The sequence below is a fragment of the Cetorhinus maximus genome, chromosome 32, assembly GCF_964194155.1.
Source record: "Cetorhinus maximus chromosome 32, sCetMax3.hap1.1, whole genome shotgun sequence".
Classification (NCBI taxonomy): domain Eukaryota; kingdom Metazoa; phylum Chordata; class Chondrichthyes; order Lamniformes; family Cetorhinidae; genus Cetorhinus; species Cetorhinus maximus.
Genome location: NC_135910.1, coordinates 7437523 through 7451103, shown reverse-complemented (window position 1 = coordinate 7451103; position 13581 = coordinate 7437523). Strand labels below are relative to the sequence as shown.

General features: G+C 50.2%; 1 protein-coding gene across 1 annotated transcript in view; it reads left to right on the top strand.

Moving 5' to 3' along the window:
• spred3 (sprouty related EVH1 domain containing 3) overlaps positions 1 to 13581 on the top strand; it is a 55263-nt gene that overhangs the window by 27547 nt on the left and 14135 nt on the right. Inside the window, exon 4 of the mRNA XM_078533142.1 lies at positions 5070 to 5131. Coding sequence (XP_078389268.1) covers positions 5070 to 5131 — 62 coding nt within the window. The remainder of the gene's footprint in view (positions 1 to 5069; positions 5132 to 13581) is intronic.

The window sequence follows — 13581 nt, the reverse complement described above, 5'->3', positions numbered from 1 at the left end:
TTGGTCCAGTGCTGAAGTGTTGGACTCCCACTATAAGAGCTCAGTGCCTGATGTGGGATTCCTGACATACATGTCTAGTGCCAGAATATTAGACTCTCAATCCCTTCCTAACAGCACTGTGGGTGTTCCTCCAACACATGGACTGCAGCGGTTCAGGAGGGCAGCTCACCACCACCTTTGCGAGGGCAATTAGGGACGGGCAATAAATACTGACCTTGCCATCAACGCCCACATCCCGTGAATGAATAAAAACCATCTGAGGGCCCAGGTGCAAAGTTTTCTACTCCCAATCCAATGACCCAATGCCGGAATGTTGGACACCCAATACTAGCGCAGTGTGGTAAGATATTGAAAGCCTAACCCAATGGCCTTGTGATTATATATTTGACTCCCCATCAAAAGGTGCGGGGCCAGAGCATTGGAGTTTCTAACTAAGGCTCATACTCGTGTTGGACCCAATCTCATGATACAATGCTACATCGTTGGACTTGCAAACTAAAAGCCAGCACTAAATTTAGATTGGGGATTTGGACAGGCTTAGTGAAAGGGCAAGAACATGGCAGTTGGAATATGATGTGGAAAAATATGAAGTTATCCACTTTGGTAGGAAAAACAGAAATGCGGAGTATTTCTTAAATGGGGAGAGATTGGGAAGTGCTGATGTCCAAGGGGACCTGGGTGTCCTTGTTCATAAGTCATTGAAAGCTAACACGCAGGTACAGCAAGCAACTAAGAAGGCAAATGTTTTATTAATCTTTATTGTAAGGGGCTTTGAGTGCAGGAGTAAGGAAGTCTTGCTGTCATTGTATAGGGCCTTGGGTTTGGAAGGTTCTGTCGAAGGAGCCTTGGTGAATTCCTGCAGTGCATCTTGTGCAGATGCAGGAAGGCTGTTTCCCCTGGTCGGGGAGTGGGTTGTCTAGAACCAGGGGGCACAGTCTCAGAATAAGGGGCAGGTCATTTAAGACTGAGATGAGGAGGAATTTCTTCAATCAGAGGGTGGTGAATCTTTGCAATTCTCTACCCCAGACGGCTGTGCGGGTGTATTCAAGACAGAGTTTGATAGGTTTCTAGATACCACTGACATCAAGGGACACAGGGATAGTGTGGGAAGATGGCATTGAGCTAGAAGATCAGCCATGATCTAGTTCAATAGCAGAGGAGGCTTATGGGGCTGAATGGCCTACTCCTGCTCCTATATTCCTATATCCCTATGATTCTAAAGTATTGCACTCCCAATTTAAATGTAGATTATGGGAATGCCAGTCGAAGAGCCAAGTGCCGGAGTGTTGGATTCCCAATCTAAGGGTTCCATGCCTCGGATTGGGAGGCCATCATTGTACCACTGGGCCTTGGCCCTAGGCCCTGCATTTGGTTAAACCGCTCTTTCACTGTTTACAAGAGTAGTTTAAGCTTGGCCATTTGAAAAGCAACTGCAGCTGCTTGTGAGTGAAGATTATTATTAGCCTTTTTCTTTTGAGATTAGAAGAAAAGCTGATTTTGGGGATACATAGATTGAACTGTCTCTCAAAACAGGGGTCCTGCTCTGATCTGTTGGCTGGGTGAAGTGGCAAAAATACCAGATAAAGACCATATCTCACGACACAGAGACCCAGAACAGGTTGAATTACACAACCCGGTGCACATGTACAACCCTGCTTCTGTGTAACGCACAATGCATTTTGTTTCCCCTTTATTCTCCCATGGGATGTGGGCGATACTTACTGGCCAGGCCAGCATTTATTGCCCATCCCTAATTGCCCTTGAACTGAGTGGCTCATTCAGTCATTTCAGGGTCAGCCACATTGCTGTGGGTCTGGAGTCACACCGGGTAAGGATAGCAGACTTCCTTCCCTATAGGACATTAGTGCACCAGATGGGTAATAGTTTTATGGCCACCATTACTGAGACTAGCTTTCAATTCCAGGTTTATTAATTGAATTTAAATTCCACCAGCTGCTGTGGTGGGATTTGAACCCATGTCCCCAGAGCGTTAGCCTGGGCCTCTGGATTAATAGTCCAGTGACATTACCGCTACACCACCGACTTCCGAGTCCTGTTATTCCCATTAGTGCCTTTCCCTGCTTCAGGACATCCCAACGTACTTCAGAGTGTTACCACTGTTGTAATGTTCGAAACAGGGCAGCCCTTTGTGCACAGCAAGATCCCAGAAGCAGCAACGTGATAATGATCAGATAATCTGTTTTCCCTAATGCTGATTGGCCAGAACACCCAGGGGACAACTCCCCAGTTTTTCTTCGAAATAGCACCTTGGAATCTCGGAGGGCTAAGAGGCTTCAGTTTAAAATTTTTTACAGATATTTCCAAAGATAGGACTGGTTAAACATCCTTTAGGATTGTTTTAATACAAACACATCCAGAAATATTTCGGTGGGGATTGAAGTAGCAACGAGAGCCCCTCCTGCACGTGTTATGTGACTGAAATGTCTTGTTAGAAAACGTGAGAGAACTTTGTTGGCAGTTTCTGACCTTCAGCATTCTCTTCAGATGGGGAGTCACGATTCCCTGTGTTACATTCCAATAACCATCTATTCCCTTCCATTGGATTCTAGCCTCTTTGTTGTCCTCGTTCACCGATTATTCATGGAACTTTCTCCCTGTCTTTTCTGAAGGTTCCGGGGGTAGGGAGCTCCTTGCTTCCATTATCACAGCCCATTCTTCATGTCTGAGCTTTAGTAGTTAGCAGTCACGGGATATGTTACAGTGCTTAGCTTCCCACATCAACCTGATTCTCCCCGTGTCAACAGAGGTACACATGTTCCCACACGGAACACTGAATGGTGATCCGAAACAAATCCGATATTCGATATATACATAGCACCTGAATATCACCCTTGATCAGACTCCAGCCCATAACTCACTGCCGGGTATCTGTTATTCTATATATAAACCACACCGAACCCCTCGATTAGATTTCAGTCTGTAACTCACTCCCGGGTATCTGTTATTCTATATATAAACCACACCGAACCCCTCGATTAGATTTCAGTCTGTAACTCACTCCCGGGTATCTGTTATTCTATATATAAACCACACCGAACCCCTCGATTAGATTCCAGTCTGTAACTCACTCCCGGGTATCTGTTATTCTATATATAAACCACACCGAACCCCTCGATTAGATTCCAGTCTGTAACTCACTGCTGGGTATCTGTTATTCTATATATAAACCACCCTGAACCCCTCGATTAGATTCCAGTCTGTAACTCACTCCCAAGTATCTGTTATTCTATATATAAACCACCCAAACCTCTCGATTAAATTCCAGTCTGTAACTCACCCCCGGGTATCTGTTATTCTATATATAAACCACCTGAACCCCCCAATTAGACTCCAGCCCATAACTCAATGCCGGGTATTTGTTATTCCACATATAAACCACCTGAACCCCTCGATTAGATTCCAGTCTGTAACTCACTCCCGGGTATCTGTTATTCTATATATAAACCACCCCGAACCCCTCGATTAGATTCCAGTCTGTAACTCACTCCCGGGTATCTGTTATTCTATATATAAACCCCACCGAACCCCTCGATTAGATTCCAGTCTGTAACTCACTCCCGGGTATCTGTTATTCTATATATAAACCACCCTGAAACCCTCGATTAGATTCCAGTCTGTAACTCACTCCCGGGTATCTGTTATTCTATATATAAACCACCCCGAACCCCTCGATTAGATTCCAGCCTGTAACTCACTCCCGGGTATCTGTTATTCTATATATAAACCACACCGAACCCCTCGATTAGATTCCAGTCTGTAACTCACTCCCGGGTATCTGTTATTCTATATATAAACCACACCGAACCCCTCGATTAGATTCCAGTCTGTAACTCACTGCTGGGTATCTGTTATTCTATATATAAACCACCCTGAACCCCTCGATTAGATTCCAGTCTGTAACTCACTCCCAAGTATCTGTTATTCTATATATAAACCACCCAAACCTCTCGATTAAATTCCAGTCTGTAACTCACCCCCGGGTATCTGTTATTCTATATATAAACCACCTGAACCCCCCAATTAGACTCCAGCCCATAACTCAATGCCGGGTATTTGTTATTCCACATATAAACCACCTGAACCCCTCGATTAGATTCCAGTCTGTAACTCACTCCCGGGTATCTGTTATTCTATATATAAACCACCCCGAACCCCTCGATTAGATTCCAGTCTGTAACTCACTCCCGGGTATCTGTTATTCTATATATAAACCACCCCGAACCCCTCGATTAGATTCCAATCTGTAACTCACTCCCGGGTATCTGTTATTCTATATATAAACCACCCCGAACTCCTCGATTAGATTCCAGTTTGTAACTCACTCCCGAGTATCTGTTATTCTATATATAAACCACCCTGAAACCCTCGATTAGATTCCAGTCTGTAACTCACTCCCAGGTATCTGTTATTCTATATGTAAACCCCCTGAACCCCCCAATTAGACTCCAGCCCGTAACTCAATGCCGGGTATCTGTTATTCTGTATATAAACCCCGTGAACCCCCCATTAGATTCCAGTCTGTAACTCACTCCCAGGTATCTGTTATTCTATATATAAACCCCCTGAACCCCCCAATTAGACTCCAGCCCGTAACTCAATGCTGGGTATCTGTTATTCTATATATAAACCACCCCGAACCCCTCGATTAGATTCCAGTCTGTAACTCACTCCCGGGTATCTGTTATTCTACGTATAAACCACCCCGAACCCCTCGATTAGATTCCAGTCTGTAACTCACTCCCGGGTATCTGTTATTCTACGTATCAACCACCCCGAACCCCTCGATTAGATTCCAGTCTGTAACTCACTCCCAGGTATCTGTTATTCTATATATAAACCACCCCGAACCCCTCGATTTGATTCCAGTCTGTAACTCACTCCCGGGTATCTGTTATTCTATATATAAACCACCCCGAACCCCTCGATCAGATTCCAGTCTGTAACTCACTCTTGGGTATCTGTCACCGTGGTCTGCAGTGTAGAGTTCTGATGCCCCCGGATTGATTGACCTTAAACCTTATTCGCTCGTCTCTTTTCCATTTCTGTAGGTTCACTGACCTCCTCTTCTTCGAGTCAGGGTGAGGCTGATGCGACTGAAGACATCGCTGCAGTAAGTAAGGCCACCGAGTCTCATTGCTGCCTCTGATTTCTCGTATTCTATCTTCATCCAGCAAGAGGGTTTCACCGGCATCTGTCGCCTGTCCCTCGGTGCCCCGAGGCGGTGGTGGCGATGGTGGTGAGCCACCTTCTTGAGCCGCTGGTAACAGAATGATTTGTACAACTGAGCAGCTGGCTGGACCACTACTGAAGGCAGTTAAGCAGAAACCATAAGCATAGAGGCCCCTGTAGGCCCAGAGTGGGTAAAGACAGCAGGTTCTCCATCTTGAAGTAGGTTAATGAACTTATTGGGGTTTTAATGATAAGCTGAAAGTTTTGTAAACATTTTTACTCATTTCTGGGCCTCTATTTCTCAATGTTTTTAAACTGATTTTTCAAGCGGCCACAGTGGGATTTCACTCTCTGGATTAATAGCCCAGGCCGCCTCAATAAACTCTTTCAATGTCCACCAGGGCCTGCATTCACCAGGCCATTTTTTAAAAAAAATAAACAACTCCTTGCCTACTCAGTTAAGGGTTTGAGTGGTTGTCACTGGAGGAGCTGTCAAGCGGAGGCCCGATGACAGGCACAGGAGGGAGGGGAGCTACAGCACGCGTCAACAAGAACAGAACCGGGAGACGTGGCCTCGGTGTCCACTAGGGAAGGATGGGGATACATCGGCCCGAGCCTCCTGCTGTAAGGACACCGGCCCTGAGAGCAGGATTGGTTTCGGGTGCGATGGCTCCCATTGTCAAAGAGTTCCCTGGCACCTACTCTTCAAAGGCCACCTGAGCAAGATGCTGAAGGGCACCGTCTCCAGGGGAACGGTAGCCCAGTGGCTACCTCATGATAGAAATGGGAGTGTGGGGTGGCGGGGAGGAGGGATGTTATTGAAAAGGAAACTTGCAGCTCTGTGGGCAATTGCACTGTCCAGTTGATACAGGGTTAAAGAGACCGGGACCTCAATGATCATTGAGGTCCTGGTCTCTTTAACCCTGTATCAATTGAATTATTGAACGAGGGTTGCCAACACCTGAGAACGAGAACCCCGGACTAGATAGAGGAGAACATTAGCCTGGGTTACTGCTCCCTGACCATTACTGGAAAGTGTGAGTGACCAGATCGATATCTAAATCAGTTTGGACTCATTTGGAACTGGTATAGACCCCAAACAAGGTGGAGGGAAGGTAATTGGTGAAGCAGCGGAAGATGGTTGGGCGTAGGCCAGGGAAGACCCACTAATCTCCCTGACCTTAATCAGCACAGTGTAAGCTTCAATAGGCAAAATTATTCATGGCAGCAGGTGCAGGATCAAACAGGGTTAGGGTGGGCATAATGGCCGTGAGAGGAAAATTCCACGCAATTAGCAAGAATTAAAGGAGACCATCCCAGTCGTGGGTCAATGCTTCAAAAAGCCTTAAATCCCAACCGCTGAGCTTTTCCAAGGCTGAAATGGTCAGTCAAAAATAAGGAAAACACACAAGAACTGAATTTATTTAGCGCCATTCATGACTTCAGGACCTCCCAAAGTTCTTTACAGCCAACAAGGTACCTTTGAAGTGTCATCACTGTTTGTAATGCAGGAAACAGGGCAGCCATTTGTGCACAGCAAGATCCCACAGCAAGCAACATGACAATGACCATGATAATCCGTTTTTCCTAATGCTGATTGGCCGGGACTACCAGGGTCGGAAATTTACGTCGCGCGGGCAGGTCCGCGCCCGGCCCGAAGGGGCGTAAGGTCGTGCGAGATGACGCTGGGCGAGCGTCCCGACATCATCGTGCACTCGCGCGATATTTCGTTCAGCGAGCGCGCACGCAAAAGCCAGAAGAGCTCCCGGCAACAATTAAGCCCATCAACGGCCCAATCGAAAGCGATTCATCGGGTCCCGTCCAACCTTACAATTGGCGGACGGGCCAATCGACCAAGCGGCCTTTATATTTTTGATGAAACCTCATCCAAGGGCGGGATGAAATCTCCGTTAGGATTTAAAATGCAAAGAGATACCTGGGGACTTTTGCTTTGTGAGGTCTGTTTTCAGGTGCCTGGTTGTGCCGCATGGGCATTTACTGCAGCGTTTTTGTGCTTTCTTTTATTACCTGGAGGTCTGCAGCTCCCTGAGGGGTCTGTCTACCTTCAGGGAGCTCGGTGGGAGCGCTCACCCCCACCCGCGGTGAGGTCAGTGCCCGCCCTCTTCCCACCCCCACCGGCAGTGCTGAGCCTTTCTCCAGGCGCGTTTCACACTGGCTGCCCGTGAGTTGGGCCCAGGCAGCGTAAGGTCACGTTCACAGCCCAATCTCGGCCGGGAGTGGGTTTTACCTCCACTTCCAGCCACGCCAACTTCGGGCGCATCCCCAGGGTAAAATTCAGGACAAGGGGCCCACTCCCTGGCTTTTCTTCGACACAACGCTGTGGAATCTGAGAGGACTAAGAGGCTTCGGTTTGACATCCCATCCAAAAGGCGGTACCCCCTCCAGTGGAGCGCTTCCTCAGCTTTGCCCTGGAGTGTCAGCCAAGAGGTTTGTACTCCAGTCTCTAGAGTGGCCCATAAGCCCACAGACTTCTGATTCCAAGGCAAGGGTGCGGGTCACTGAGTAAGGGCCGGAGATGATGGAGAACTGCTGATGGATTAGAAGGTTAAACGTTCGTTGCAGAGAGTTTAGACTCTTCCCTGCTGTTGTTGACTAGACCGACCCTGATAAGGTTTCTGGTCAATGGTAATCCCCAAGATATAAGTGGGAATGTCAGTGCTGTTTAAGGTCAGGGAGATTAGTGGGTCACTCCTTTCCTGAGGCCCAACCATCTTCAGCTGCTTCACCAATCATCTTCCCTCCATCATAAGGTCAGAAGTGGGGGTGTTCGCTGATGATTGCACAATGTTCAGCACCTTTCATAACTCCTCAGACACTGAAGCAGTCCATGTCCAAATGCAGCAAGACCTGGACAATATCCAGGCTTTGGCTGATAAGTGACAAGTAATATTCGAGCCACACAAGTGTCAGGCAATGACCATCTCCAACAAGAGAGAATCTAACCATCTCCCCTTGACATTCAATGGCGTTATCATCACTGAATCCCCCACTATCAACATCCTGGGGGTTACCATTGACCAGAAACTGAACTGGACTAGCCATATAAATACTGTAGCTACAAGAGCAGGTCAGAGGCTGGGAATTTTGCAGCGAGTAACTCACCTCCTGACTCCCCAAAGCCTGTCCACCATCTACAAGTCAGGAGTGTGACTGAATACTCCCCACTTGCCTGGATGAGTGCAGCTCCCACAACACTCAAGAAGTTCGACACCATCCAGGACAAAGCAGCCCGCTTGATTGGCACCCCATCCACCACCTTAAACATTCACTCCCTCCACCACTGAACACAGTGTGTACAATCTTCAAGATGCACTGCAGCAACTCATCAAGACTCCTTCGACAGCACCTCCCAAACACACGACCTCTACCACCTGGAAGAACAAAGGTAGCAGACACATGGGGAACACCACCACCTGGAAGTTCCCCTCCAAGCCACACACCATCCTGACTTGGAACCATACGATCGTATGAAATCGGAGCATAAGTAGGCCATTCGGCCCCTCGGGCCTGCTCTGCTGTTCAATATGATCATGGCTGATCTATTTGTATTTCGAGTTCTACATTCCCATCTAACCCCGATAACCTTTGATTCCCTTGCCTAACAAGAATCGATCTACCTCTGCCTTAAAAATATTCAATGACCCCGCCTCCACCACCTTCTGAGACAGAAAGTTCCAAAGTTGCACAACCCTCTGAGAGTAAAAATTCTCCTCTTCTCTGTCCTAAAAGGGTGACCCCTAATTTTAAAACTGTGCCCCCCTAGCTCTGGACTCACCCACATGAGGAAACATCCTTTCCACATCCACCTTGTCAAGGCCATTCAGGATCTTATAAACTTCAATCAAATCACCCCTCACTCTTCTAAACTCCAGTGGAAACAAGCCCAGTCTGTCCAACCTTTCCTCATAAGACAACCCGCTCATTCCTGGTAAACTGTATCACCCGTTCCTTCACTGTCGCTGGGTCAAAATCCTGGAACTCCCTCCCTAACAGCACGGTGGGTGTGCCTACACCACATGGACTGCAGCGGTTCAAGAAGGCGGCTCACCACCACCTTCTCAAGGGCAACTAGGGATGGGCAATAAATGCTGGCCCAGCCAGCGACACCCACATCCCGTGAATGAACATATAAAAAAATGTGGCCTTTGCCTGGCACTTCTGTATCTTGAATGCTCCTTGTCACTTGTCCATCCAAGTTTGCCTGCTGTCCAGCTCCTAGTGTAGGCTGGCATGGGCTCCCTCAACAGTGACGGTGTTGTGAATGGAGGCCGGCACTATGCAATAACTAGCAAACTGCCCCAGTCCTAACCTTTTGATGAAGGGAAGGTTTGTGATGAAGCAGCTGAAGATATTTGGGTTGAGGCTGCTATCCTTGCAACTTGCAGGGACTGGCTTCCGAACGCTGGGATCACCTACCCTGGTTTAGACGTCGCTATTTGGATGCTCCCCTGGCTGGTCCCACTTTGCACCCTCTGAAAACCTGAGCTCAGGAAAGACCCAGCTGCCTGTATCCCGACGAGGGTCAGTCCCATTCCCCCATCAGTCCCATGCTCACTGGTTACATTAACTCCCGGTTTGGCTACACCTCAAGTTTAAAATTCTTCAGCGTGTTTCCGAATCTCTCCATGGTCTCGCCCCTGTTAGTGCTGCAACCTCCTGATCCAAAACCCTTGCAGATATCTGCACTCTTCTAATCCTGACCTCTACATCCCCATTTTCATTACTCCATCACTGTGCCTTCAGTGCCTGGGTGCGAATTTCTGAACACTCTCCCTGAACCACACTCTCTCCCTCCCTCACCCACTCACTCACTCCCTCCCTCACCCGCTCGCTCGCTCCCTCACCCGCTCACTCCCTCACCCGCTCACTCCCTCCCTCCCTCCTTCCCTCCCTCACCCACTCGCTCTCTCCCTCCCTCACCCGCTCCCTCCCTCCCTCACTCCCTCCCTCCCTCACCCGCTCACTCCCTCACCCGCTCACTCCCTCCCTCCCTCACCCGCTCACTCCCTCCCTCACCCGCTCACTCCCTCCCTCACCCGCTCACTCCCTCCCTCCCTCACCCGCTCACTCCCTCCCTCACCCGCTCGCTCCCTCCCTCACCCGCTCGCTCCTTCCCTCACCCGCTCACTCCCTCGCTCCCTCACCCGCTTGCTCCCTCCCTCACCCACTGCCTCCCTCACCCGCTCACTCGCCCCTCCCTCCCTCACCCGCTCGCTCGCTCCCTCCCTCCCTCCTTCCCTCTCTCACCCACTCCCTCCCTCCCTCACTCCCTCCCTCACTCCCTCCCTCACTCCCTCCCTCACTCCCTCCCTCCCTCACTCCCTCCCTCACTCCCTCCCTCCCTCCCTCCCTCACTCCCTCACTCGCTCGTTCCCTCCCTCCGCCTTTCCCTCTCCCTTTCTTTCTCTTCCTTTAAGATGCTCCTTTAAAGCTCTCTGCCTAAGCCTGTCCTAACATTTCCCCGCGTGACTCAATATCGGATTTGGTCTCATTATGTTACTCTGGAGCACCTTGGGAGGTTTTACTACATTATAGGTGCTATATAATTGCAAGTTGTTGCTGTTGGGGTTAATTCACCTCTATCTGCAGATCCAGGAAGAGAACACAGACCACGTCTTTGGTCAAGATTTATGTTATTCTCAAACGAGTTGACGTGATGGACAAAGTAAGAATTGTCCTCGGATTTTTGAAGAAGCTTTCGATCAGTTGGTCTGCAGTTGTGTAACGTTAGGTGTAGTGTTAGACTTTGAGTAATTTTATGGGATTGATAGGGCCATCTACAGGCGCGATACTATTGAAATATTATGGCCATGTGCTAAAGTGGGGCCCAAAAATAAGAGGGAATGATTCACCATAACTTCCTTGCTCTGTCACGCCTGGATTGTGGCCGTTTTTAGGCTGATGAGCCTCCGATTTCTCATCCACACCATCATTAAAACTGCCTCGACTCACACCAAGTCCTGTTCCCCCCTCACCCCCGTGCTCCCTGACCCACACTGGCTCCTGGTCAAGCAACGTCTTGCTTTTAAAATTCTCATCCTCGCTTTCAAATCCCTCCATAGCCTTGCCCCTCCCTCTCTCTCTAATTTCCTCCAACACCCCCCGAGATACCCGCACTCCTCTAATCCTGCCCTCTCGCACATTCCTAATTCTATTTGCTCCACCATTGGCGGCCGTGCCTTCAGTTGCCTGGATCCCAAGCTCTGGAATTCCCTCCCTCTCCACCTCACTTTCCTCCTTTTAAGACGCTCCTTAAAACCCACCTCTCTGGCCAAGCTTTTGGTTACCTGACCTAATATCTCCTTATATGGTTTAGGCGTGGCGCTTTGTTTTATAATATTCCTGTGAAGCGCCTTGGGAGGTTTCGTGACGCTAAAGGTGCTATGTAAATGTAAGTTGTTGCTGCAAAAATGGGGCCAATAATGTAGGCCGAAACCAGCCACCAGGTGAAGGCAAGATTGGGCCTAGCAGGTGGAGGAGCCTACATGCGAAGGGCCAGGGACTTGCCTGAGGTGCCAAAACCGTGGAGCTGTATCCCAGTCGGTATCGGCAGCCGAGAGGGTCAAGCAAAATGCGGGGAGCAAAATAAATTGTAGAGGGACCAAGTTTCACTTTTGGGCAACTGGCGTGCAGAGCGCACTGATCAGCTGACCCCGTTTTGGGGGACAATTAGGCACCTCCACCCCCACCTCCACCACCCCCCTGTAATTTGAAGCCTCATTTCCGAGCTGATGTAACTGGCCCGGGTTAAGGCCTCGGGCGGGCTAGGCCGGCCACCAGCATGGCCGCCTAGCAACCCAAGGTAGGCCGCACCCAAGGCGCCCCTCTTGAGAGCTATTGCATGGGTGCACCCGCGCAGAGGAATTTAAAAGGGTGAAGAAATGGCCTACCAAAAAAAAAAGTGAGGATATGGTGCTCGGGGGGGACCCACGCAGAGGCCCAGGTTATATTTGTGGGCTCCCCCCAACTCCCACCCACAAGAATGATTCAGCGTTTACCTTTATTTGGTTGATTCAATTCCATCAGCCATGGAACTGCTCAAGGTCCAACCCGCTTCAACCTAACATGGCAATCGGGCCATATTTGCATCGTTGGAACCTGTTTCGATAGTGAAAGGGGCCTAGCGCCTGAACCGGGCAGCTTTGTAGACACCCGGCGTTGTCACATGGTCAGTGTTTACAGGGTGGAAAGGCCCCATATTGAGGCTATTCCTACTGTCGGAAACGGGCAGAGGGATCAAAAATCAACCCCAAGGAGGGTTACCGACTTCCCTTGAGCTTTCTTCAGCCATTGGGCCTGTTTAGTCACATGCTTGACTTACATCGTCATTGGATAAATGCCTGCAGTCAGATTTGGAATACTGAGGGGGCTATTACTTCCATCAATACTAGTCAGTGTTTAACTGCTACAGGGAACTGGGAAACCGGGAGGATATAGAGGGCCTACTGGGGAGTGGGGAGATACACGGAGGATACACTGGGGGAGGATGTGGAAATGGAGAGGGGACACACTGAGGAGGAGTGGGGGAGATGGAGAGGGGACACACTGGGGAGAGGGGGAGATGGAGAGGGGACACACTGGGGAGAGGGGGAGATGGAGAGGGGTCACACTGGGGAGTGGGGGAAATGGAGAGGGGTCACACTGGGGAGTGGGGGAGATGGAGAGGGGACACACTGGGGAGAGGGGGAGATGGAGAGGGGACACACTGGGGAGTGGGGGAGATGGAGAGGGGTCACACTGGGGAGTGGGGGAGATGGAGAGGTGACACACTGGGGAGTGGGGGAGATGAAGAGGGGACACACTGGGGAGAGGGGGAGATGGAGAGGGGTCACACTGAGGAGGAGTGGGGGAGATGGAGAGGGGACACACTGGGGAGAGGGGGAGATGGAGAGGGGACACACTGGGGAGAGGGGGAGATGGAGAGGGGTCACACTGAGGAGGAGTGGGGGAGATGGAGAGGGGACACACTGGGGAGAGGGGGAGATGGAAAGGGGACACACTGGGGAGAGGGGGAGATGGAGAGGGGTCACACTGGGGAGTGGGGGAAATGGAGAGGGGTCACACTGGGGAGTGGGGGAGATGGAGGGGGGACACACTGGGGAGAGGGGGAGATGGAGAGGGGTCACACTGGGGAGTGGGGGAAATGGAGAGGGGTCACACTGGGGAGTGGGGGAGATGGAGAGGGGACACACTGGGGAGAGGGGGAGATGGAGAGGGGTCACACTGGGGAGTGGGGGAGATGGAGAGGGGACACACTGGGGAGAGGGGGAGATGGAGAGAGGACACACTGGGGAGAGGGGGAGATGGAGAGGGGTCACACTGGGGAGTGGGGGAGATGGAGAGGGGTCACACTGGGGAGAGGGGGAGATG